General features: G+C 42.4%; 1 protein-coding gene across 1 annotated transcript in view; it reads right to left on the bottom strand.

The window, feature by feature from the left end:
• SERINC2 (serine incorporator 2) overlaps positions 1 to 26,395 on the bottom strand; it is a 178,086-nt gene that overhangs the window by 110,312 nt on the left and 41,379 nt on the right. The window contains exons 2-3 of the mRNA XM_069756675.1: positions 23,851 to 24,012; positions 15,651 to 15,829 (exon numbers count right to left, since the gene is read on the bottom strand). Coding sequence (XP_069612776.1) covers positions 15,651 to 15,829; positions 23,851 to 24,012 — 341 coding nt within the window. The remainder of the gene's footprint in view (positions 1 to 15,650; positions 15,830 to 23,850; positions 24,013 to 26,395) is intronic.

Genomic DNA, 26,395 nt, shown 5'->3' with positions numbered 1-26,395 from the left:
TTCATTAAATCCCTCTCTACCAGTTCTTGGAAGGTGTCCAAGACAGTGGGTCTGGATTGTACTGGATAGAATAGAGCATTAGGTGTACCAAAATCCTTATTCATATTACAGTCTTTCTCAAGTGAATCGGATTGCAAATCTCGTAAAATAGAATAATCCAAAAGTTCCTGAAAGGAAAAATTACCATGTGGAGAAACAGCATTGGTATATCCAGGAGGTTGCACAGTATCAGAAAAAGCAGAATCTTGTTCAAAGTGACATTTCAAGGTTAAGTTTCTGGCAAATTTGTTTACATCCAATAAAGTCCTAAATACGTCAAATTTTTTTATTGGACAAAAACCAAGTCCTTTTCCCAAAAGAGAAATTTCAGCTTCAGACAAAATATAGCTGGAAAGATTCCAGACTGGAAGTGTCAATACTTCCTCTGATTCCTGAGCGGGTAAGTTCTTACGTTTGTGCTTCCTCCCCGCCCTCCTCCGGCGTTTTTTGCTTTGCTGATGGCACCTGATCTCTCATTAAATGTCTCATTATGCCTGTTGGATCCAAACGATACATCCGAAAAATCTTCTGAAGTATTATGATTTGAGCTGGATGAACCCATCGACTCATGAGATGCAGTGAAGCTGACCCTTCGCCCTTTATAATTGGAATCAAAGAAATCATGTTGCGGGCGTCTATTCCTTCTATTCCAGGTACGGGAGATTTTCCAGGTGTAAACTTGGTTCAATTCATAATCCCGTTTATCTCTCTGGAATTTGTCATGTTTAATATCAGCAACATGTTCCTCTAGTTTCAGTAAGTTTTTTTCCATTCTCTGGTTTAAAATGTTGAAATCCTCAACATTGTTATATTTATTCAGGGATGTCTGTATTTTTGTAATGTCATCTTTTATATGATTAATCTCAATTTCTTCATGTTTGGTGATTAGTTCCATCAACTTATATGAACATTGTGAAAGTATTGATTCCCATTCCGTTTTAAACTCATCTGAATAAGAAAAGGTGGGTTTCTTATTGATTCTTAAACCCCTTGGTATAAGTTTTTTAGACAAATATGATTTAAGAGAGGTCATGTCCCACCATAATCTCGTCTCTTTACTTTTACGGTTCTCCAGTGTTTTAAAAAGGTCCTCAATAGACTCGCCTGAGGAAACCCCATTATTCCGAGACACATCTTCATTAGTTTGATTAAAGATAGACGCAAACCTATTCATGCGTTTTCTATCACTATCCATAGATATTGCACTGTGATTATCCATAGCAGGCAAATCAGTTCATAACCAATGGTAAGTATAGAAAAAATTAAATAGGGGAGGAAGCAAGACTTGGTCCACAAAATACAAAAATAGGGAAAAAGGAAAAAATGGGAAGAAAATAAGTCAGCTCACCAATCCCTCAACAGTGCAATGATGTCCATGCACGGAGCCGCCTTGGTCAAGGGCGTAGTCCAGAGCCAGCAATGAAAAAGAAAAAATAATCTCCAGCATGGATCTTCTAAAAAGTCAATTTATTGAAAACACTTTAAAATGCAAACATTTGCAAGAAAGAGATGGGGGTCCCAGGTGGTCAACGCCGACGCGTTTCGACCATCAGGTCTTAGTCATGGCATGAAAATGGGACCACATATTAACATTTTATACAACACAGAACACTAAAACAACAAGTGCTTAGATTAAAATTCAGGTGGGCAATCAGAACATTCATTAGATTAACCCCCTGTGAACCGCAAAAGAGAAAGACATGTTTATGGAAAAAGAACCACAATGGTGCATCAAAAAATTACATTAGCCGGAGTAATAGAACCAATTCACAGTGTGTACAATATTAAATATCACCTTCTTATGGAGAGAAGAAAAAAAAAAAAAAAAAAAAAAATTTTTATTAAAAAAAAAAAATAAAAAAAAAAATTGGATTATATGAAAAAAATATATGAAATTATTACATTAATCTAACTGCAAAATGAGGTCAAGACGTTTGTTCAGCCCTAAGGGCACCCTTGACTGTAGAGAAAATATCCAAAAGGATTCACGATTTAATATCTTACGTCTATGATCACCGCCTCTAGGGGGTTTATGCACTTTTTCAATAGCAGTCACTTTAATCATGCTGGTATTACCTGCATGGATTGTTTTGCAGTGGTGAGAGACTGCAGAAATGTTATGTGATGTATTATTAAGTGCAGATTCTGAGATATGCTTACAAAACCTTCTTTTTAGAGGGCCCACTGTGCAGCCCACATATTGCAGTTTACATAAGTCGCATTCTATCAAGTAAATGACACCTTCTGAGTTGCAATTCATGTGCGTTCGAATCGGATAAGTAATGCCTGTCACACTAGAGGTGAAACTAGTAGTTTTTCTTACGAAATTACACGTTTTACACGGGTGGTGACCACATTTAAAAAAACCCTTATATGTTAACCAGGCACTATTTCCTGCAGTCAATTTACTGTGGAGATAAAGACTCGGAGATAGGATGTCACGTAAGGAAGGTGCTTTTTTGGCAAGATATCGTATGTGAGTACGATCTAAAATATGTGCTAGCTTCACATCACTATATAAAATAGGAACATATTTTTTCACAATTTGAATTATTTCTGCATACTGCGGACTATAAACTGTGGAAAAATTTATCGTACTCAGAGAGTGAGAGGCAGGCTCTGTGTGTTTATTTTCATTAAGCCTTTTTCTTTTAATTTTTTTCATTTTATTATTATTCTTGTTGGGGTTCCTAGAAAGAGACCCTGAATCCTCATTATCACTCCATAATAAAGACTTCCTATCAATGTCTTTTGTCACTGATTTTGCTCTGTGTAGCATCCAATTAGGATAACCGCGATCTTTAAGTCTGAAAACTGCAGACTCAGTTTCCTGTGTGAATTGTGCAGCTGAACTACAATTTCTTTTAAGCCTGATAAATTCACCCACTGGTATATTCTTAATGACATGTTTTGGGTGACAAGAGTGTGCCTCCAAAATTGAGTTGCTGTCAGTAGATTTTCTATAAGGGGAAACAGCAACTAAGTTAGTATTTTCATTTACTGATAAGGAAATATCCAAATAATTGATAGAAGTCTTGGAGGTATTAAAAGTAAAGGAGAGATTAAAATCGGTATTATTCACGTATTTTATGAAATCCGTAATCAGCATATCTTCCCCCTTCCAAATTATAATCAAATCATCGATATAGCGACCAAAAAATACAATGTTATTAGAAAAGGGATTATTCTCATTGAAAATATATTTTTCTTCCCAAACCGCTACTGTAATATTGGCTAATGAAGGGGAACATTTCCCTCCCATACTAACGCCCTTTTTTTGAATAAAAAACAACCTGTCAAATGAAAAATAATTATGGGTCAACAGAAAAGAAACTGAATCTATAATAAAAAATTGAATCTCCTGTTTGTATGTGCTGTACTTATTGAGAAAATATGACAGGCTGGTTAGAATGATATTATGTGGTATGGAAGGATATAAACCAACCACATCACAGGTGACCCATGTATAATGTGAAGACCACAAAAAGCCATCTAATGCGGCAATGACTGCTTTGGTATCTTTAATGTAACCCGGTAAATTGATCACTAAGGGTTGTAGAAAATGATCCACCCATTCTCCCAAATTTTCTGAGAGTGACCCTATACCAGAGATGATGGCTCTAAACGGAGGAGGAAAAACATTTTTATGAATCTTAGGGAACGCATGATAAATAGGGATAACTGGATGTTTGATATTTAAATAATCATATATTTTTTGTGTAATAGCACCTGTGGATAGGCCATCTACTAATAATTTCTCTAAATGTATCTGAAATTCTTTTGTGGGATCATATGGAATTTGGGTGTAAGTAGAACAATCACTAAGAATGCGAAGATTTTCCACGTAATATAAACCAGCATTCAAAATTACCACCCCCCCTCCTTTGTCAGCCTGTCTGATCAATAAATCCTCATTATGGCGTAAATTACTTATAGCCTGTCTTTCCAAAACAGTCAGATTATCATGCACAAAATCTATGTTACTATCCAGTTTCATTAAATCCCTCTCTACCAGTTCTTGGAAGGTGTCCAAGACAGTGGGTCTGGATTGTACTGGATAGAATAGAGCATTAGGTGTACCAAAATCCTTATTCATATTACAGTCTTTCTCAAGTGAATCGGATTGCAAATCTCGTAAAATAGAATAATCCAAAAGTTCCTGAAAGGAAAAATTACCATGTGGAGAAACAGCATTGGTATATCCAGGAGGTTGCACAGTATCAGAAAAAGCAGAATCTTGTTCAAAGTGACATTTCAAGGTTAAGTTTCTGGCAAATTTGTTTACATCCAATAAAGTCCTAAATACGTCAAATTTTTTTATTGGACAAAAACCAAGTCCTTTTCCCAAAAGAGAAATTTCAGCTTCAGACAAAATATAGCTGGAAAGATTCCAGACTGGAAGTGTCAATACTTCCTCTGATTCCTGAGCGGGTAAGTTCTTACGTTTGTGCTTCCTCCCCGCCCTCCTCCGGCGTTTTTTGCTTTGCTGATGGCACCTGATCTCTCATTAAATGTCTCATTATGCCTGTTGGATCCAAACGATACATCCGAAAAATCTTCTGAAGTATTATGATTTGAGCTGGATGAACCCATCGACTCATGAGATGCAGTGAAGCTGACCCTTCGCCCTTTATAATTGGAATCAAAGAAATCATGTTGCGGGCGTCTATTCCTTCTATTCCAGGTACGGGAGATTTTCCAGGTGTAAACTTGGTTCAATTCATAATCCCGTTTATCTCTCTGGAATTTGTCATGTTTAATATCAGCAACATGTTCCTCTAGTTTCAGTAAGTTTTTTTCCATTCTCTGGTTTAAAATGTTGAAATCCTCAACATTGTTATATTTATTCAGGGATGTCTGTATTTTTGTAATGTCATCTTTTATATGATTAATCTCAATTTCTTCATGTTTGGTGATTAGTTCCATCAACTTATATGAACATTGTGAAAGTATTGATTCCCATTCCGTTTTAAACTCATCTGAATAAGAAAAGGTGGGTTTCTTATTGATTCTTAAACCCCTTGGTATAAGTTTTTTAGACAAATATGATTTAAGAGAGGTCATGTCCCACCATAATCTCGTCTCTTTACTTTTACGGTTCTCCAGTGTTTTAAAAAGGTCCTCAATAGACTCGCCTGAGGAAACCCCATTATTCCGAGACACATCTTCATTAGTTTGATTAAAGATAGACGCAAACCTATTCATGCGTTTTCTATCACTATCCATAGATATTGCACTGTGATTATCCATAGCAGGCAAATCAGTTCATAACCAATGGTAAGTATAGAAAAAATTAAATAGGGGAGGAAGCAAGACTTGGTCCACAAAATACAAAAATAGGGAAAAAGGAAAAAATGGGAAGAAAATAAGTCAGCTCACCAATCCCTCAACAGTGCAATGATGTCCATGCACGGAGCCGCCTTGGTCAAGGGCGTAGTCCAGAGCCAGCAATGAAAAAGAAAAAATAATCTCCAGCATGGATCTTCTAAAAAGTCAATTTATTGAAAACACTTTAAAATGCAAACATTTGCAAGAAAGAGATGGGGGTCCCAGGTGGTCAACGCCGACGCGTTTCGACCATCAGGTCTTAGTCATGGCATGAAAATGGGACCACATATTAACATTTTATACAACACAGAACACTAAAACAACAAGTGCTTAGATTAAAATTCAGGTGGGCAATCAGAACATTCATTAGATTAACCCCCTGTGAACCGCAAAAGAGAAAGACATGTTTATGGAAAAAGAACCACAATGGTGCATCAAAAAATTACATTAGCCGGAGTAATAGAACCAATTCACAGTGTGTACAATATTAAATATCACCTTCTTATGGAGAGAAGAAAAAAAAAAAAAAAAAAAAAAAAAATTTTATTAAAAAAAAAAAAAAAAAAAATTGGATTATATGAAAAAAATATATGAAATTATTACATTAATCTAACTGCAAAATGAGGTCAAGACGTTTGTTCAGCCCTAAGGGCACCCTTGACTGTAGAGAAAATATCCAAAAGGATTCACGATTTAATATCTTACGTCTATGATCACCGCCTCTAGGGGGTTTATGCACTGTGAATTGGTTCTATTACTCCGGCTAATGTAATTTTTTGATGCACCATTGTGGTTCTTTTTCCATAAACATGTCTTTCTCTTTTGCGGTTCACAGGGGGTTAATCTAATGAATGTTCTGATTGCCCACCTGAATTTTAATCTAAGCACTTGTTGTTTTAGTGTTCTGTGTTGTATAAAATGTTAATATGTGGTCCCATTTTCATGCCATGACTAAGACCTGATGGTCGAAACGCGTCGGCGTTGACCACCTGGGACCCCCATCTCTTTCTTGCAAATGTTTGCATTTTAAAGTGTTTTCAATAAATTGACTTTTTAGAAGATCCATGCTGGAGATTATTTTTTCTTTTTCATTGCTGGCTCTGGACTACGCCCTTGACCAAGGCGGCTCCGTGCATGGACATCATTGCACTGTTGAGGGATTGGTGAGCTGACTTATTTTCTTCCCATTTTTTCCTTTTTCCCTATTTTTGTATTTTGTGGACCAAGTCTTGCTTCCTCCCCTATTTAATTTTTTCTATACTTACCATTGGTTATGAACTGATTTGCCTGCTATGGATAATCACAGTGCAATATCTATGGATAGTGATAGAAAACGCATGAATAGGTTTGCGTCTATCTTTAATCAAACTAATGAAGATGTGTCTCGGAATAATGGGGTTTCCTCAGGCGAGTCTATTGAGGACCTTTTTAAAACACTGGAGAACCGTAAAAGTAAAGAGACGAGATTATGGTGGGACATGACCTCTCTTAAATCATATTTGTCTAAAAAACTTATACCAAGGGGTTTAAGAATCAATAAGAAACCCACCTTTTCTTATTCAGATGAGTTTAAAACGGAATGGGAATCAATACTTTCACAATGTTCATATAAGTTGATGGAACTAATCACCAAACATGAAGAAATTGAGATTAATCATATAAAAGATGACATTACAAAAATACAGACATCCCTGAATAAATATAACAATGTTGAGGATTTCAACATTTTAAACCAGAGAATGGAAAAAAACTTACTGAAACTAGAGGAACATGTTGCTGATATTAAACATGACAAATTCCAGAGAGATAAACGGGATTATGAATTGAACCAAGTTTACACCTGGAAAATCTCCCGTACCTGGAATAGAAGGAATAGACGCCCGCAACATGATTTCTTTGATTCCAATTATAAAGGGCGAAGGGTCAGCTTCACTGCATCTCATGAGTCGATGGGTTCATCCAGCTCAAATCATAATACTTCAGAAGATTTTTCGGATGTATCGTTTGGATCCAACAGGCATAATGAGACATTTAATGAGAGATCAGGTGCCATCAGCAAAGCAAAAAACGCCGGAGGAGGGCGGGGAGGAAGCACAAACGTAAGAACTTACCCGCTCAGGAATCAGAGGAAGTATTGACACTTCCAGTCTGGAATCTTTCCAGCTATATTTTGTCTGAAGCTGAAATTTCTCTTTTGGGAAAAGGACTTGGTTTTTGTCCAATAAAAAAATTTGACGTATTTAGGACTTTATTGGATGTAAACAAATTTGCCAGAAACTTAACCTTGAAATGTCACTTTGAACAAGATTCTGCTTTTTCTGATACTGTGCAACCTCCTGGATATACCAATGCTGTTTCTCCACATGGTAATTTTTCCTTTCAGGAACTTTTGGATTATTCTATTTTACGAGATTTGCAATCCGATTCACTTGAGAAAGACTGTAATATGAATAAGGATTTTGGTACACCTAATGCTCTATTCTATCCAGTACAATCCAGACCCACTGTCTTGGACACCTTCCAAGAACTGGTAGAGAGGGATTTAATGAAACTGGATAGTAACATAGATTTTGTGCATGATAATCTGACTGTTTTGGAAAGACAGGCTATAAGTAATTTACGCCATAATGAGGATTTATTGATCAGACAGGCTGACAAAGGAGGGGGGGTGGTAATTTTGAATGCTGGTTTATATTACGTGGAAAATCTTCGCATTCTTAGTGATTGTTCTACTTACACCCAAATTCCATATGATCCCACAAAAGAATTTCAGATACATTTAGAGAAATTATTAGTAGATGGCCTATCCACAGGTGCTATTACACAAAAAATATATGATTATTTAAATATCAAACATCCAGTTATCCCTATTTATCATGCGTTCCCTAAGATTCATAAAAATGTTTTTCCTCCTCCGTTTAGAGCCATCATCTCTGGTATAGGGTCACTCTCAGAAAATTTGGGAGAATGGGTGGATCATTTTCTACAACCCTTAGTGATCAATTTACCGGGTTACATTAAAGATACCAAAGCAGTCATTGCCGCATTAGATGGCTTTTTGTGGTCTTCACATTATACATGGGTCACCTGTGATGTGGTTGGTTTATATCCTTCCATACCACATAATATCATTCTAACCAGCCTGTCATATTTTCTCAATAAGTACAGCACATACAAACAGGAGATTCAATTTTTTATTATAGATTCAGTTTCTTTTCTGTTGACCCATAATTATTTTTCATTTGACAGGTTGTTTTTTATTCAAAAAAAGGGCGTTAGTATGGGAGGGAAATGTTCCCCTTCATTAGCCAATATTACAGTAGCGGTTTGGGAAGAAAAATATATTTTCAATGAGAATAATCCCTTTTCTAATAACATTGTATTTTTTGGTCGCTATATCGATGATTTGATTATAATTTGGAAGGGGGAAGATATGCTGATTACGGATTTCATAAAATACGTGAATAATACCGATTTTAATCTCTCCTTTACTTTTAATACCTCCAAGACTTCTATCAATTATTTGGATATTTCCTTATCAGTAAATGAAAATACTAACTTAGTTGCTGTTTCCCCTTATAGAAAATCTACTGACAGCAACTCAATTTTGGAGGCACACTCTTGTCACCCAAAACATGTCATTAAGAATATACCAGTGGGTGAATTTATCAGGCTTAAAAGAAATTGTAGTTCAGCTGCACAATTCACACAGGAAACTGAGTCTGCAGTTTTCAGACTTAAAGATCGCGGTTATCCTAATTGGATGCTACACAGAGCAAAATCAGTGACAAAAGACATTGATAGGAAGTCTTTATTATGGAGTGATAATGAGGATTCAGGGTCTCTTTCTAGGAACCCCAACAAGAATAATAATAAAATGAAAAAAATTAAAAGAAAAAGGCTTAATGAAAATAAACACACAGAGCCTGCCTCTCACTCTCTGAGTACGATAAATTTTTCCACAGTTTATAGTCCGCAGTATGCAGAAATAATTCAAATTGTGAAAAAATATGTTCCTATTTTATATAGTGATGTGAAGCTAGCACATATTTTAGATCGTACTCACATACGATATCTTGCCAAAAAAGCACCTTCCTTACGTGACATCCTATCTCCGAGTCTTTATCTCCACAGTAAATTGACTGCAGGAAATAGTGCCTGGTTAACATATAAGGGTTTTTTTAAATGTGGTCACCACCCGTGTAAAACGTGTAATTTCGTAAGAAAAACTACTAGTTTCACCTCTAGTGTGACAGGCATTACTTATCCGATTCGAACGCACATGAATTGCAACTCAGAAGGTGTCATTTACTTGATAGAATGCGACTTATGTAAACTGCAATATGTGGGCTGCACAGTGGGCCCTCTAAAAAGAAGGTTTTGTAAGCATATCTCAGAATCTGCACTTAATAATACATCACATAACATTTCTGCAGTCTCTCACCACTGCAAAACAATCCATGCAGGTAATACCAGCATGATTAAAGTGACTGCTATTGAAAAAGTGCATAAACCCCCTAGAGGCGGTGATCATAGACGTAAGATATTAAATCGTGAATCCTTTTGGATATTTTCTCTACAGTCAAGGGTGCCCTTAGGGCTGAACAAACGTCTTGACCTCATTTTGCAGTTAGATTAATGTAATAATTTCATATATTTTTTTCATATAATCCAATTTTTTTTTTTATTTTTTTTTTTTAATAAAAATTTTTTTTTTTTTTTTTTTTTTTCTTCTCTCCATAAGAAGGTGATATTTAATATTGTACACACTGTGAATTGGTTCTATTACTCCGGCTAATGTAATTTTTTGATGCACCATTGTGGTTCTTTTTCCATAAACATGTCTTTCTCTTTTGCGGTTCACAGGGGGTTAATCTAATGAATGTTCTGATTGCCCACCTGAATTTTAATCTAAGCACTTGTTGTTTTAGTGTTCTGTGTTGTATAAAATGTTAATATGTGGTCCCATTTTCATGCCATGACTAAGACCTGATGGTCGAAACGCGTCGGCGTTGACCACCTGGGACCCCCATCTCTTTCTTGCAAATGTTTGCATTTTAAAGTGTTTTCAATAAATTGACTTTTTAGAAGATCCATGCTGGAGATTATTTTTTCTTTTTCATTGCTGGCTCTGGACTACGCCCTTGACCAAGGCGGCTCCGTGCATGGACATCATTGCACTGTTGAGGGATTGGTGAGCTGACTTATTTTCTTCCCATTTTTTCCTTTTTCCCTATTTTTGTAAGTCCGCAAATATGGCGGATCCCACCAACACTGTAGTGGGGACGATGTATCTTTCTGCAGGAGGGGAGGCAAACTTTATTGACTATCCTTCTGCGCTAGTCCTGAGGACCCACTGGCTTTGGGTAATCTGGCGCCAATTTAACGCGAAGTGCCCGAGTCTCCCCCCTATCGGAATGGCGTCATTGTTTTCAATAGTGAAAACCTGATCCAAACGGGTGAGCGCTTACTCTTTCCTCCTCTCCCATAGTAACTGCTGTATGAACCTCTACTGGTATTTCCCTGACTCTTGTATTCTGATGCCAGCCCTAGAATATTCAATGCTGGCCCGAACACCCCCTCCCCAGAAAATGGAATGGCGCATAAATTGGTCTTGGAAGCGTTATCCCCAGACCAAGATGTTAGCCAAATAGCTCTGTGGGCCGCATTGGACAGGGAGCTATTCCTAGCCGTGAACCTAACGGATTCGGCTGATGTATCGGCCAGAAAGGCAGTGGCCGATTTCATTAAAGGGAGGGTGGTCAGGATGTCATCTCTTGGGGTCTTATAGGATAACTGATCCTCTAATTGACCCAGGCATAAGAACATAGATTTAGCCACAGATGTTGCGGCTATATTACTTTTGATTAAGGCAGGAGAAGACTCCCAAGTCAGTCTTAGGAGAATGTCGACGAGTCCTCAAAAGGGATAGAAGTCTTCTTAGCCACCTTAGAGACTGGCTCATCAATCCTGGGGATTTCCTCGAAGACCTTTATGTCCGCGGGATCAAAGGGGAGACAGCTTTTGAAGTCCCAAGATAACCCCAGTCATTTCTCTGCGTTTTCCCACTCCTAGCATCATGGCCCGTATGTGCTCACTAATTGGGAATACCCGCTGTCTCTGTTCTCTAAGGCCTCCGAACATCAGGTCCTGTCTCGACTGCAGCTTATGATCCTCCTCTATCTGCATTGTGTCTCATACTGCCAGTACCAGCTCGTCTGTGTCCTTGGCAGAAAAAAGATATTTCCTGCCCTGCTCCTGAATTTCCGTCAATATTTCGCCCTCTTCCTCCTGATTAGATTCCAGAACTCTGCTGCATCTCCCACCTAGGCCTTTTAGGACGTGGACCTGGACTTGGAGGCTGCGGACAAGAGAGGCTAGATATGGATGCCTGTACTTCCTCCCGGATGAGGGACCTCATTTCTGATAATAGGGTAGGTTGTTCCTCCCTTACAATCCTAGCTGCACAAACATTACAGAGAGTCCTAGCATGGGTGTCAGGGAGCTTCATATGGCAGAAGGGGCATCGCTTCAACTTTGTTGCAGCTTTGCCCGATCATTTAGGCGTAGGCAGGGGCATAGTTGGGGCTCCTTTGTCCTGCATATTGCAAGAGAGGGACAGTTAGACTGAGGCTGACCACCACTGGGGACAGGTCTAGGAGGGCACTAGAGCTGTGGGATTTCTGCGCGCAGCGCACTTACCCCACCATCCTGGTCCATTCTGCCCAGCTCTTCCATGCTGCCACCGTACGCCCTGCAAGATCCAGTGCCTCGGACTGGAACGCACACTGACCTTCGATGCTGATGGTGACGTCACCGGAAGTGCGCGCTACTTCCGGAAGAAGCCCGCCAGCCAGCATCCGAGCTGAGAGCCTCCCGACGGGAGGAGCAGCTCACCCAGGAGTACGTCCACTTGACTGGTCTTTGGGACAGAGGGACTCCTCACTGGGGAGTTTCGGCCCTGGGCAGCTTGACAGGGGGAAGGATATTGGACCATCCGCACAATCCCTCTGAGCCCTGGTAAGCCATCGCTGCTGCTTCTCTTGTGTGTCCCTTCCATGCAGGGACAAGAAAAACACTGAGGAAAGGGGGTGGGGTGGGACCTTTTAACCTCTCGTGTGCTTTACTGTCCCTGTAAGAATGAGGAGGATGACCTCCATGGTGCTGTCAGGAGGGATGTCCTGGAAATCTTTGTTACTTATCAGTAACCGGATTTTACAGAGCCTATGACAGAACCACCTGAGAGAGAGTTTCTGCCCAAGAAGGACAGGAAACCTACTGAATAAAAAAAGGAGGTACCTCTCCTCCACATCAGTTGGATTTCAGAGCATGAGAGGACCACCAGACAATTTGTTAACACAGCCATCACCAATAAACAGGTTTTTTTTTTGGTTTTTTTCACCCTTGGGGTATGTGCGCAAGTTGAGTATTTGTAGCAGAAATTTCTGCAAGGTTTCTGCATCTCTTGGCAGCAAAAACACTGCGGAAATATCCGCTGCATTTTTGGTGCATTTTTTTCCTGTGCATTCAATGGGTCAAAAACGCAGGCAAAAACGAACAAAGAATTGACATGTTGAGGATTTAAAACACAAAAAAAATCCTGAAAGTAAAAATACTGATCATGTGCATAACACTAAAGGATTCTCATCGACTTTGCTAGCATAAGGATTTCCTAGCATTTTTGGGCCAATGCCGAGCGGAAAAAAACGCATAAAAAACGCACCACGTGCACACAGCCATAAAGTGCACAATTAGTGACAGGAAGGGAGGGAATATAAGGGTGCTGTCAAAGGGGATCTGCGAGAGCGGGGACGTTAAACGCGACCCCGAAAAAGACATTGCGTTAGCGCAATCTGCTAGCGCTTCGCCCTAAACGGATTGCCCTAACGCAATCTGAACCTAGCCTAAGAGTTCTAGTGGCTAAGCCCATTTCCAGTCCTTTCTGAACGAACTCTAGCATGGCTTTAGTCAGACCATCCCCCTCCCAGGATTGTCCCAAACTTGTCAAAAAAGTTCCCACGTTCACTACCTTCCTGCTTTGAAGCAGAGTAGAGACTAAGGCCAGGAAAAAGCCTTTCTGGATTAACAATAATCTCTCAAAATCCATGTCGTTAAATGCAGGCTCGACCTCTGAGGGTGACAGACTGGGCCCTGCCTGAGGAGACTGGAAAATCTGGAAGGACCCAGGGATCTGACACAGACATCCTTCTCATCTACATGAACCATGGCCTCTTGGGCCAAAATGGAGCAATTACAATAACTTTTGCTCTTTCTTCCCATAATTTCATCAGCTCCACTTGAATCAACACTAATGGGGGGAAGGAATAAGCTAGGTCCAAGTTGCAGGGAATGTAGTGAGTCTACTGTATAGGGACTTTCCCTCGGATCTAGAGCAGAATTTTTCTGTTTTTTTTGTTTCACTTGTTGGAAAACAAATCTATCTCTGGCTGTCCCCATTGATCCACTATTTTCTGGAATGCTCCAGGATTCAGCCCTCATTCCCCCTGTTATAGATTATTTCAACTGAGGAAGTCTGCGCTGTCATTTTCTTCCCCTCTTATGTGCATTGCTGTTAGTGCCAACTGATGATACTCTGCGAACTGCAGGATCCCTTCTGTTGCCAATTAGTGGGATCTTGTGTCCTCTTGATTGTTGAAGTAAGCAACCGTTGTCCGATTGTCCAACAAAATCTGAATATGACATCCCTTCAGCTAGGGAAGGAGCTTTATTACTGCATTCTTTACCACTAGCAGTTCCTTCATGTTTGACAAATAATGTCTTTCTGCCTCCGAACAGACTCCCTGGACTATGCAATCTCAAAGATGTGCTCCGCAACCTTCCGAGCTTGCATCTGCGGCAATTATGTCCATCATTTGATAGGACCAAGGAGTTCCCTGTGACAGATTCTCCAAATTAAGCCACCAGGCCATGGAAAGTATAGTCACTCGGGAAAGTGTGAACTTCCTGTCTCAATGGCTATTGAGCTTTTTTTTGCTTTTTAAGACATCCTGCTGCAGGCATCTGGAGTGTAACTGGGCCCACTGAACTGACCAGAATACAGGACATCATTGTTCCCAGGCATTGTTTTCCTTAGGGTCATAACTGGCCTGTTCACTGCTGCTGACACCAGGTTTAAAACTTGTTATCTTCTCCTCCGGCAGACAACATATTTGTTTCCCAAAGTCCAAAATAAGCACCAAAAAGGACTGAATTTTTTTGTGGATGTAACCTTGCGCAGAGAGGGACTTGAAGAGTTAAAAAAAAAAAAAATAGTACATACATTCCGATGTCTGTCACGTCCCCCGCCGTCAGCTTCCCTGCACTGACTGTCAGCACCGGCCGTAAAGCAGAGCACAGCGGTGACGTCACCACTGTGCTCTGCTTTACGGCCGGCACTGAGTCAGTGCAGGGAAGCTGACGGCGGGCGTGACAGACATCAGAATGTGAGTATGTACTGTTTTTTGGTTTTTTTTACCTTTACAATGGTAACCAGGGTAAATATCGGCTTACTAAGCGCGGCCCTGCACAAAGTAACCCGATATTTACCCTGGTTACAGGTAAACACATCGCTAGATCGGCGTCACACACGCCGATCTAGCGATGACAGCGGGGTGATCAGCGATCAAAAAAAGGTCCTGATCATTCTCCACGACCAACAATCTCCCAGCAGGGGCCTGATCGTTGGTCGCTGTCACACAAAGATATCGTTAGCGGGATCGTTGCTACGTCACAAAAAGCGTTGCAACGATATCCTTAACGATATCGTTATGTGTGAAGGTACTTTAAGAGTCAATTGCAAATTGTGAGATAGAGCCTACAGAGGAGAAAAACTGAAAAATGCAGAACATGTCAAAGGGTTATCAAAAATAGTACTATTCCTCTTGGAAACACCGCGCACGCACACACACACACACATACACACACACACACACAACAGCTTATTCTGAAAAGTTACTTACAAGTAGTTAATTAAAATATTACTGTTTGCAGTGATTAACAAAGCAAACAAAATATAAATAAATGTTGTTAAGGAGTAAAAATTCTATTTTCATTTTTTCTTCCCTAGCTAGGACTGTGGCCAGGAGCAGCTGAATTGTGAGGAAGATCGTGAAAGTCTAACACTCGTTATCTTTAATGACAAAGACTTGAATGGAACGGCAAAGCATGCACAACCCGCTGCTCCATTCACAGAAGGTGTGGTACCCACACTAATCTAATCAAATGGATAGCAAATGACATGTTTGCGCTGGAATACAAAGCTTTCTTCTGTGGTAAAAACTTACCCATTCTGTATATATGCTCTAGGATCCCGACTACTTCGTACACAGATCATTATTATGACAAAGAGGAAGAAAAACGCAGCCAGGGCAAAACACATTCGGTACACTGCTTGGTGTCCAACCATGATGTCACAATGTACAGAGCCAGAAATGGTGGTTGAAGAGGAACAAAACCATGGAAGCTGAGAATGGAAAATAAAGCATGACAGGCATAAAAAGCAATGAAGAGACAGAAATGGTGTCCGTCTAGCAGACTAATTCATAATAAACACATAAATCTCTTTTTTCAGCCATGTGTTAGCTCTGAATTTTTTTTACATTTTTATAGCTAGAAAAACATTTACAAAACTTAGTTCATTTTATCATTTTTAAAATATTCACATTTTAAAATTGTTACAAAGGTTTATAAATTGAAACCCATTACTTGACACTGCCATTACCAGAGGGTTTGACAAGATCAATTTTATGAATGGACCGATTTACATTCAAACAACTATTTACTCCGACTCCACAGCACTGGTCACTACTGAGCATGTACATAAAGTGCAGCACCAGCCCTGCCTCACTACTGAGCATGTACATAAAGTGCAGCACCAGCACTGCCTCACTACTGAGCATGTACATAAAGTGCAGCACCAGCCCTGCCTTACTACTGAGCATGTACATAAAGTGCAGCACCAGCACTGCCTCACTACTGAGCATGTACATAAAGTGCAGCACCAGCCCTGCCTCACTACTGAGCATGTACATAAAGTACAGCACCAGCACTGCCTCACTACTGAGCATGTACATAAGGTGCAGCACCAGCACTGCCTCACTACTGAGCATGTACATAAGGTGCAGCACCAGCACTGCCTCACTACTGAGCATGTATATAAAGTGCAGCACCAGCCCTGCCTCACTACTGAGCATGTACATAAAGTGCAGCACCAGCCCTGCCTCACTACTGAGCATGTACATAAAGTACAGCACCAGCCCTGCCTCACTACTGAGCATGTACATAAAGTGCAGCACCAGCCCTGCCTCACTACTGAGCATGTACATAAGGTGCAGCACCAGCACTGCCTCACTACTGAGCATGTACATAAGGTGCAGCACCAGCACTGCCTCACTACTGAGCATGTATATAAAGTGCAGCACCAGCCCTGCCTCACTACTGAGCATGTACATAAAGTGCAGCACCAGCCCTGCCTCACTACTGAGCATGTACATAAAGTACAGCACCAGCCCTGCCTCACTACTGAGCATGTACATAAAGTGCAGCACCAGCCCTGCCTCACTACTGAGCATGTACATAAAGTACAGCACCAGCCCTGCCTCACTACTGAGCATGTACATAAGGTGCAGCACCAGCACTGCCTCACTACTGAGCATGTATATAAAGTGCAGCACAGCACTGCCTCACTACTGAGCATGTATATAAAGTGCAGCACAGCACTGCCTCACTACTGAGCATGTACATAAAGTGCAGCACCAGCCCTGCCTCACTACTGAGCATGTACATAAGGTGCAGCACCAGCACTGCCTCACTACTGAGCATGTACATAAAGTGCAGCACAGCACTGCCTCACTACTGAGCATGTACATAAAGTGCAGCACCAGCCCTGCCTCACTACTGAGCATGTACATAAAGTACAGCACCAGCCCTGCCTCACTACTGAGCATGTACATAAAGTGCAGCACCAGCCCTGCTTCACTACGGAGCATGTACATAAAGTACAGCACCAGCCCTGCCTCACTACTGAGCATGTACATAAGGTGCAGCACCAGCACTGCCTCACTACTGAGCATGTACATAAAGTGCAGCACCAGCCCTGCCTCACTACTGAGCATGTACATAAAGTGCAGCACCAGCCCTGCCTCACTACTGAGCATGTACATAAAGTGCAGCACCAGCACCGCCTCACTACTGAGCATGTACATTTTATAGCTTTCCAAAATTCTCATGAAAGCATTTACAGCACATCCTGCACTGAACTACTGTACCCAATTTATTATATATTTTAGTAGTTGGAGTCAGTCCATTTTAGATCGTCTGCACCAAAATGGACACTGACTGCGACTCCACAACCCTGTGTCTAACTGATGGAATATTGGTATAGTAGCTGCCTCCATAGGGCTAATAGTCCGCTCTTGGTAGTGACTATTGGACCAAAAATTATTTTTCCATTAGTAACAATATATGATGGGCAATCAGGGGATCCAACTGACTACCTTCTCCGTCATACACACAGATGCCCTCAGCTGTATGTTTATTTTGCATTTAAAGTGAACAATATGGCTGTGTAGCTTTGCTGCAAATAAATAGTATACTGGTGAAAGAGGTACAAAGAAAGACCATCTTTATTAGCATAGCAGAAAAACAAGAATAAGAACAACTTAAACAAGAGGGTGGAATTCACACTCAAAGAAAAGGACACCAAGCGTTAAAATGTTACATATACTATGAATAATCGTTCACCAGGCTAGCAGTTTATAAGTCACCAGCCGCATATAAACTAGTCAGTAATAATTGCAAAACTAACAGTAAAATCTCTTAGGGCAGTCCCACACGTCCAGATAATTCCGGTACCGGGGGAAAAAAAAAAAATAAAAAAAAAAAATAAATAAAAATCGGTACCGGAATTATCCGTGTCCGTGTGCCCTACGTTTCTGTGGCACATCAGTGTGGCACACGTGCGGCACACGTGTGCCGCCCGTGTGCCCACTGGGAACCACACGGAGCGTGCCGGAGACAGCGCTAAAGTTTAGCGCTGTCCCCGGCATCGTGCTGAAGCCGCCATTCATATGTTCCCTGCAGCAGCGTTTGCTGCAGGGAACATATGAATATTAGTGTTTAAACATAAATCAGAGAAACATTATCACACAAAATAGTGAATAAATAACATTTCCCACATGTCTACTTTACATCAGCACAATTTAAAAAAATGTTCTTTTTTAGTTATAAGGGTTAGGCCAGTGTCACACTTGCAAGTGCAATGCGAGTCTCTCACATCAATAATCGGCACTGCCACCGGTACTCGGGACCGGCAGCAGTGCACTTGCAGGTGTGACCCCGGCCTTAAAAGTTAACAATTTCTAATTTTTACAACAAAATTTGCATTTGAAGTGACATGCCCCAGCCCCTCCTATGTAATGTAACGTACATGCCCCAGCCCCTCCTATGTAATGTAACGTACATGCCCCAGCCCCTCCTATGTAATGTAACGTACATGCCCCAGCCCCTCCTATGTAATGTAACGTACATGCCCCAGCCCCATACTGTATGTAACGTACATGCCCCAGCCCCTCCTATGTAATGTAACGTACATGCCCCAGCCCCTCCTATGTAATGTAACGTACATGCCCCAGCCCCTCCTATGTAATGTAACGTACATGCCCCAGCCCCTCCTATGTAATGTAACGTACATGCCCCAGCCCCTCCTATGTAATGTAGCGTACATGCCCCAGCCCCTCCTATGTAATGTAACGTACATGCCCCAGCCCCATACTGCATGTAACGTACATGCCCCAGCCCCTCCTATGTAATGTAACGTACATGCCCCAGCCCCTCCTATGTAATGTAACGTACATGCCCCAGCCCCTCCTATGTAATGTAACGTACATGCCCCAGCCCCTCCTATGTAATGTAACGTACATGCCCCAGCCCCTCCTATGTAATGTAACGTACATGCCCCAGCCCCTCCTATGTAATGTAGCGTACATGCCCCAGCCCCTCCTATGTAATGTAACGTACATGCCCCAGCCCCATACTGCATGTAACGTACATGCCCCAGCCCCTCCTATGTAATGTAACGTACATGCCCCAGCCCCTCCTATGTAATGTAACGTACATGCCCCAGCCCCTCCTATGTAATGTAACGTACATGCCCCAGCCCCTCCTATGTAATGTAACGTACATGCCCCAGCCCCTCCTATGTAATGTAGCGTACATGCCCCAGCCCCTCCTATGTAATGTAACGTACATGCCCCAGCCCCATACTGCATGTAACGTACATGCCCCAGCCCCTCCTATGTAATGTAACGTACATGCCCCAGCCCCTCCTATGTAATGTAACGTACATGCCCCAGCCCCTCCTATGTAATGTAGCGTACATGCCCCAGCCCCTCCTATGTAATGTAACGTACATGCCCCAGCCCCATACTGCATGTAACGTACATGCCCCAGCCCCTCCTATGTAATGTAACGTACATGCCCGAGCCCCTCCTATGTAATGTAACGTACATGCCCCAGCCCCATACTGCATGTAACGTACATGCCCCAGCCCCTCCTATGTAATGTAACGTACATGCCCCAGCCCCTCCTATGTAATGTAACGTACATGCCCCAGCCCCTCCTATGTAATGTAACGTACATGCCCCAGCCCCTCCTATGTAATGTAACGTACATGCCCCAGCCCCTCCTATGTAATGTAACGTACATGCCCCAGCCCCTCCTATGTAATGTAACGTACATGCCCCAGCCCCATACTGTATGTAACGTACATGCCCCAGCCCCTCCTATGTAATGTAACGTACATGCCCCAGCCCCTCCTATGTAATGTAACGTACATGCCCCAGCCCCTCCTATGTAATGTAACGTACATGCCCCAGCCCCATACTGAATGTAACGTACATGCCCCAGCCCCATACTGCATGTAACGTACATGCCCAGCCCCTCCTATGTAATGTAACGTACATGCCCCAGCCCCTCCTATGTAATGTAGCGTACATGCCCCAGCCCCATACTGAATGTAACGTACATGCCCCAGCCCCTCCTATGTAATGTAACGTACATGCCCCAGCCCCTCCTATGTAATGTAACGTACATGCCCCAGCCCCTCCTATGTAATGTAACGTACATGCCCCAGCCCCTCCTATGTAATGTAGCGTACATGCCCCAGCCCCTCCTATGTAATGTAACGTACATGCCCCAGCCCCATACTGCATGTAACGTACATGCCCCAGCCCCTCCTATGTAATGTAACGTACATGCCCCAGCCCCTCCTATGTAATGTAACGTACATGCCCGAGCCCCTCCTATGTAATGTAACGTACATGCCCCAGCCCCTCCTATGTAATGTAACGTACATGCCCCAGCCCCATACTGTATGTAACGTACATGCCCCAGCCCCTCCTATGTAATGTAACGTACATGCCCCAGCCCCTCCTATGTAATGTAACGTACATGCCCCAGCCCCTCCTATGTAATGTAGCGTACATGCCCCAGCCCCATACTGAATGTAACGTACATGCCCCAGCCCCTCCTATGTAATGTAACGTACATGCCCCAGCCCCTCCTATGTAATGTAACGTACATGCCCCAGCCCCTCCTATGTAATGTAGCGTACATGCCCCAGCCCCTCCTATGTAATGTAACGTACATGCCCCAGCCCCATACTGCATGTAACGTACATGCCCCAGCCCCTCCTATGTAATGTAACGTACATGCCCCAGCCCCTCCTATGTAATGTAACGTACATGCCCGAGCCCCTCCTATGTAATGTAACGTACATGCCCCAGCCCCTCCTATGTAATGTAACGTACATGCCCCAGCCCCATACTGTATGTAACGTACATGCCCCAGCCCCTCCTATGTAATGTAACGTACATGCCCCAGCCCCTCCTATGTAATGTAACGTACATGCCCCAGCCCCATACTGTATGTAACGTACATGCCCCAGCCCCTCCTATGTAATGTAACGTACATGCCCCAGCCCCTCCTATGTAATGTAACGTACATGCCCCAGCCCCTCCTATGTAATGTAACATACATGCCCCAGCCCCATACTGTATGTAACGTACATGCCCCTGCCCCTCCTATGTAATGTAACGTACATGCCCCAGCCCCTCCTATGTAATGTAACGTACATGCCCCAGCCCCATACTGCATGTAACGTACATGCCCCAGCCCCTCCTATGTAATGTAGCGTACATGCCCCAGCCCCATACTGCATGTAACGTACATGCCCCAGCCCCTCCTATGTAATGTAACGTACATGCCCCAGCCCCTCCTATGTAATGTAGCGTACATGCCCCAGCCCCTCCTATGTAATGTAGCATACATGCCCCAGCCCCATACTGCATGTAACGTACATGCCCCAGCCCCTATGTAATGTAACGTACATGCCCCAGCCCCTCCTATGTAATGTAACGTACATGCCCCAGCCCCTCCTATGTAATGTAACGTACATGCCCCAGCCCCTCCTATGTAATGTAGCGTACATGCCCCAGCCCCTCCTATGTAATGTAACGTACATGCCCCAGCCCCATACTGCATGTAACGTACATGCCCCAGCCCCATACTGCATGTAACGTACATGCCCCAGCCCCTCCTATGTAATGTAACGTACATGCCCCAGCCCCTCCTATGTAATGTAACGTACATGCCCCAGCCCCTCCTATGTAATGTAACGTACATGCCCCAGCCCCTCCTATGTAATGTAACGTACATGCCCCAGCCCCTCCTATGTAATGTAACGTACATGCCCCAGCCCCATACTGTATGTAACGTACATGCCCCAGCCCCTCCTATGTAATGTAACGTACATGCCCCAGCCCCTCCTATGTAATGTAACGTACATGCCCCAGCCCCATACTGTATGTAACGTACATGCCCCTGCCCCATACTGCATGTAACGTACATGCCCCAGCCCCTCCTATGTAATGTAACGTACATGCCCCAGCCCCTCCTATGTAACGTACATGCCCCAGCCCCCCCTATGTAACGTACATGCCCCAGCCCCTCCTATGTAACGTACATGCCCCAGCCCCCTCCTATGTAACGTACATGCCCCAGCCCCTCCTATGTAACGTACATGCCCCAGCCCCCCCTATGTAACGTACATGCCCCAGCCCCTCCTATGTAACGTACATGCCCCAGCCCCCTCCTATGTAACGTACATGCCCCAGCCCCTCCTATGTAACGTACATGCCCCAGCCCCCTCCTATGTAACGTACATGCCCCAGTCCCTCCTATGTAATGTACATGCTCCAGCCCCTCCCATGTAATGTTTATGCCTCGGTGTCTCCTATATGGTGTGTGGTGTACAGCAGACCTCCCCCTGCTTGAGTTCTGTAAATGAGCAATGATGAATTTCCCACTGTGAGGAGACACGTAGTGTAACATACATCTGTGTTCCAATTAACTTTCTCCTGTGACCTTTTATTTACAAAACTTATCACAAGGAGTTGACTATGCTCCAAACCAACGCAAGCCTGGAAAAGCAGTTACGATTAGCAACATCATCAATACCACAAGCCTTCCCCAAAGAGAAGGGGCCATTAAATTTGGGGTGAGTTTTTTTGTTTGACCAAATATAGCAGGATCATTTTTAAGTTGATAATGTATGACCCTCAAATGATACTTTAAACATTCAAATTGCCCTTGTCAGAGAAAAGTTTCCCCTGTTATTTGGCATGAGTCAGAATAACCACAAAATGGATTTCATCAACCAAGATATCATTGTAATCAGAATAACCGTGCCGACCTGACGCTGTACGTGTCTGGAGGCTGCTGTGCACAATCCTGCTGACAGGTTCCCTTTAAGGGTATGTGCACACGTCCGGATTTTTAGCGTTTTTTTTGCGGAATTTCGCCATAAAAACGCTATAAATCCGCTAAAAAACCGCTAACATTATGCATCCTATCATTTAGAATGCATTCCGCATTTTTTGTGCATATGTTAGCGTTTTTTTCCGCAAAAAAAAACGCATACCGCAAAAAATCCGGACATGCTCTATCTTTTTGTGGATTTTCTGCGGATTTCCTATCAAAATGGACATTCCGGAAAAATTCCGCAAAAAATCCGCGCAAAAAAAACGCGTCAAAAACGCGCAAATTCCGCGATAAATCCGCGCGAAAAAAGCACGCGGATTTCTGTCAGAATTCTCTGGATTTTGTCAGGAAAAAATCCTGACGTGTGCACATACCCTTATGTGATTGGCCCATACTGAACATAACCACATCCCCAACTAAATAAGTAGTGTTCAAACTAATGTAACCACATTACCTTAGTTTTGGTCATTTTAATTTGCCCCTTCAAAATGTTTTCAATTTGTTTTTAATGGATTTATACAAATTATGGGTGACGTTGAAGTTGAAAAAAAGATATGAATTTTTTTTTACGTGACTAGAACCTGGCATTTTAACAAGTGCGTGTAGACTTTTTATATCTACTGTAGTTCCCAATGCAGTGCTCGAGTTCAGTGGAAATACTTTTACCTTTTTAAGTCCATCTTCTACTCCAGGTATGATCATAATACAGGCCACTAAGGTTCCAAGAAGAAGGAAAACCGAGAAAGTGAGGCGGGTTATTGTTGAATTCTTTGTAGATGGGCAACATCCACAGAGGAGGCATGGTGCTGTGCCACACAGACATGAAGCCTATGGTGAGAAAGAGGAATAGTAAAACACTGATGCTTTAATGAGAATGGTTAAAATAAACTAAGGAAATACTACGGTGCAGATGGGTTAAGAGAATACCAGCATCAAGTATCACACACAAAACACATGAAAAAAATATATATATATCTGTCAGATGGATGAGTAACAGACTGGAGAGAGAGACTCAGCTGTTCACCAGACATCAGAGGCCAGAGGAGGGGAAAACAGCAATGAAACAAAAAAGGGTTAGATGTGAAGCCAAGAGGATCAGGACACAAAGGCTACAGTGCAGAGCAGTGTCCAGCTCGCTCCCCACAATATTCACAAGGAACCATACTAGTTACTTACAAGACAGCAGTGTGTGGAGGACACATGGTAAAACACAATGCATAGATAGAAACCAGAGGTGCCCATTAGCAGCTTCTGTTACCCGAGTCACACTAGAAATACTGCTATGAGGATAAGGAAAATGAATATTTTAGAGGTTTCCGAGCAGGCCGATTTAGTAAGAAGATCACTTGGCAGGGTCTGTACACAGACTGTAGATATGGAGGGGAGCGCAAAAGTCTGCACAATGTTAGGAGAGGCACATCTGATGTACAGACAGCAGACATTAGAAGTGGGCTCTTCTCACTAAAGGTACCGTCACATTAAGTGACGCTGCAGCGATATAGACAACGATGCCGATCGCTGCAGCGTCGCTGTTTAGTCGTTGTGTGGTCGCTGGAGAGCTGTCACACAGACAGCGACCAACGATGCCGAAGTCCCCGAGTAACCAGGGTTAACATTGGGTTACTAAGCGCAGGGCCGCGCTTAGTAACCCGATGTTTACCCTGATTACCATTGTAAATGTAAAAAAAAAACAAATACACTACATACTTACATTCCGGTGTATGTCTCGTCCCCCCGCGTCAGCTTCCCTGCACTGTGTAAGCGCCGGCCGTAAAGCAAAGCGGTGACGTCACCGCTGTGCTCTGCTTTACGGCCGGCCGGCGCTGACACAGTTAAGGGAAGCTGACGCCGGGGGACGCGACAGACACCGGAATGTAAGTATGTAGTGTTTTTTTGTTTTTTTTTTTACATTTACAATGGTAACCAGGGTAAATATCGGGTTACTGCGCTTAGTAACCCGATGTTTACCCTGGTTACAAGTGAAGACATCGCTGGATCGGCATCACACACGCCGATTCAGTGATGTCAGCGGGTGATCCAGCGACGAAATAAAGTTCCAAACTTTCAGCTCCGACCAGCGATGTCACAGCAGGATCCAGATCGCTGCTGCGTGTCAAACAACGATATCGCTATCCAGGACGCTGCAACGTCACGGATCGCTATCGTTATCGTTCTAAAGTTGCTCAGTGTGAAGGTACCTTAAGCACAGCAACACCTGACGGCCATACTCTAGGCATAGGTGCCAGCAGAAGCTCTCAGAATGTGCGTCCAGCTTATGACTAGGGTTCAATTCATCTGACAGATACCAAGAGGTGCCCTTTGGCCTCCATGGGCCATATACAATCAGTACACCACTTTTTTGCACAAAAGTGAAGTATACACTTCTATTTCATACAAACTTATGCAGTAAAAAGGTATACATTGCAGTGTTCAGGGGAGGGGGGGTGGGAGTTTAAATTGCAGCCTCTGGCAGACATTGCCTAATATATGCACACCACTATCACCCAAATTATGGCCCAAAATGCATATTTAGAAACCAAAATGTAGAAAAATCAGGCTTTTTTTTTTTTTTTTTTTTTTTTTTTTAAGAGGGACGAAAACATTTTTATTGAACAGATTAAAAAACATGTATAAACACATGTATAAATATAAGAACAAGCGTTTCCTAGAATATAAATAGAACAACCAGGTAAACCTGGATACACAAGTTATGCTTTACAAATCAGCTGCACTACAAAATGAATGCAACACTCATATGCAACATGCATAAATCAGAATATGTAACATACAGGAAGAAATTAGAGCAACTACATGGCCCAATGCTGTATAACCAAGGGACATCAGTAATGATGGCATCTGAAGTACATATGCAAATGAAGTAAAGTGCATGTGCAACCAGGTAAGTAAATAGTCACCTGGAGGCTGCACAAAGCCTTTCAAGCCAAATGCACGTCGGGCGTGAAGGCTACCTGGATATCTGCACTCTGTGGTAATATCTTTGACATTTATTTGTTTTATTAATTGCTCAGCCTATACCATGGCTGGTCACTTAATACACTTAACCCTATGCTGCTATTAGGGATTGAGGTTTTTACTTACCATAACCTATCACAGTTTAGTTTATGTTTTTTCAACTCCGACTATTAGTATATGAGCCTTATACATATATGCTTATATACTCCAGGTGACTACTTAGGCTGGTTTCACATTT

The sequence above is a fragment of the Ranitomeya imitator genome, chromosome 3 (assembly GCF_032444005.1).
Source record: "Ranitomeya imitator isolate aRanImi1 chromosome 3, aRanImi1.pri, whole genome shotgun sequence".
Taxonomy (NCBI): domain Eukaryota; kingdom Metazoa; phylum Chordata; class Amphibia; order Anura; family Dendrobatidae; genus Ranitomeya; species Ranitomeya imitator.
The sequence above is the reverse complement of the archived record's forward strand: the minus strand, read 5'-3'. Positions and strand labels throughout refer to the sequence as shown.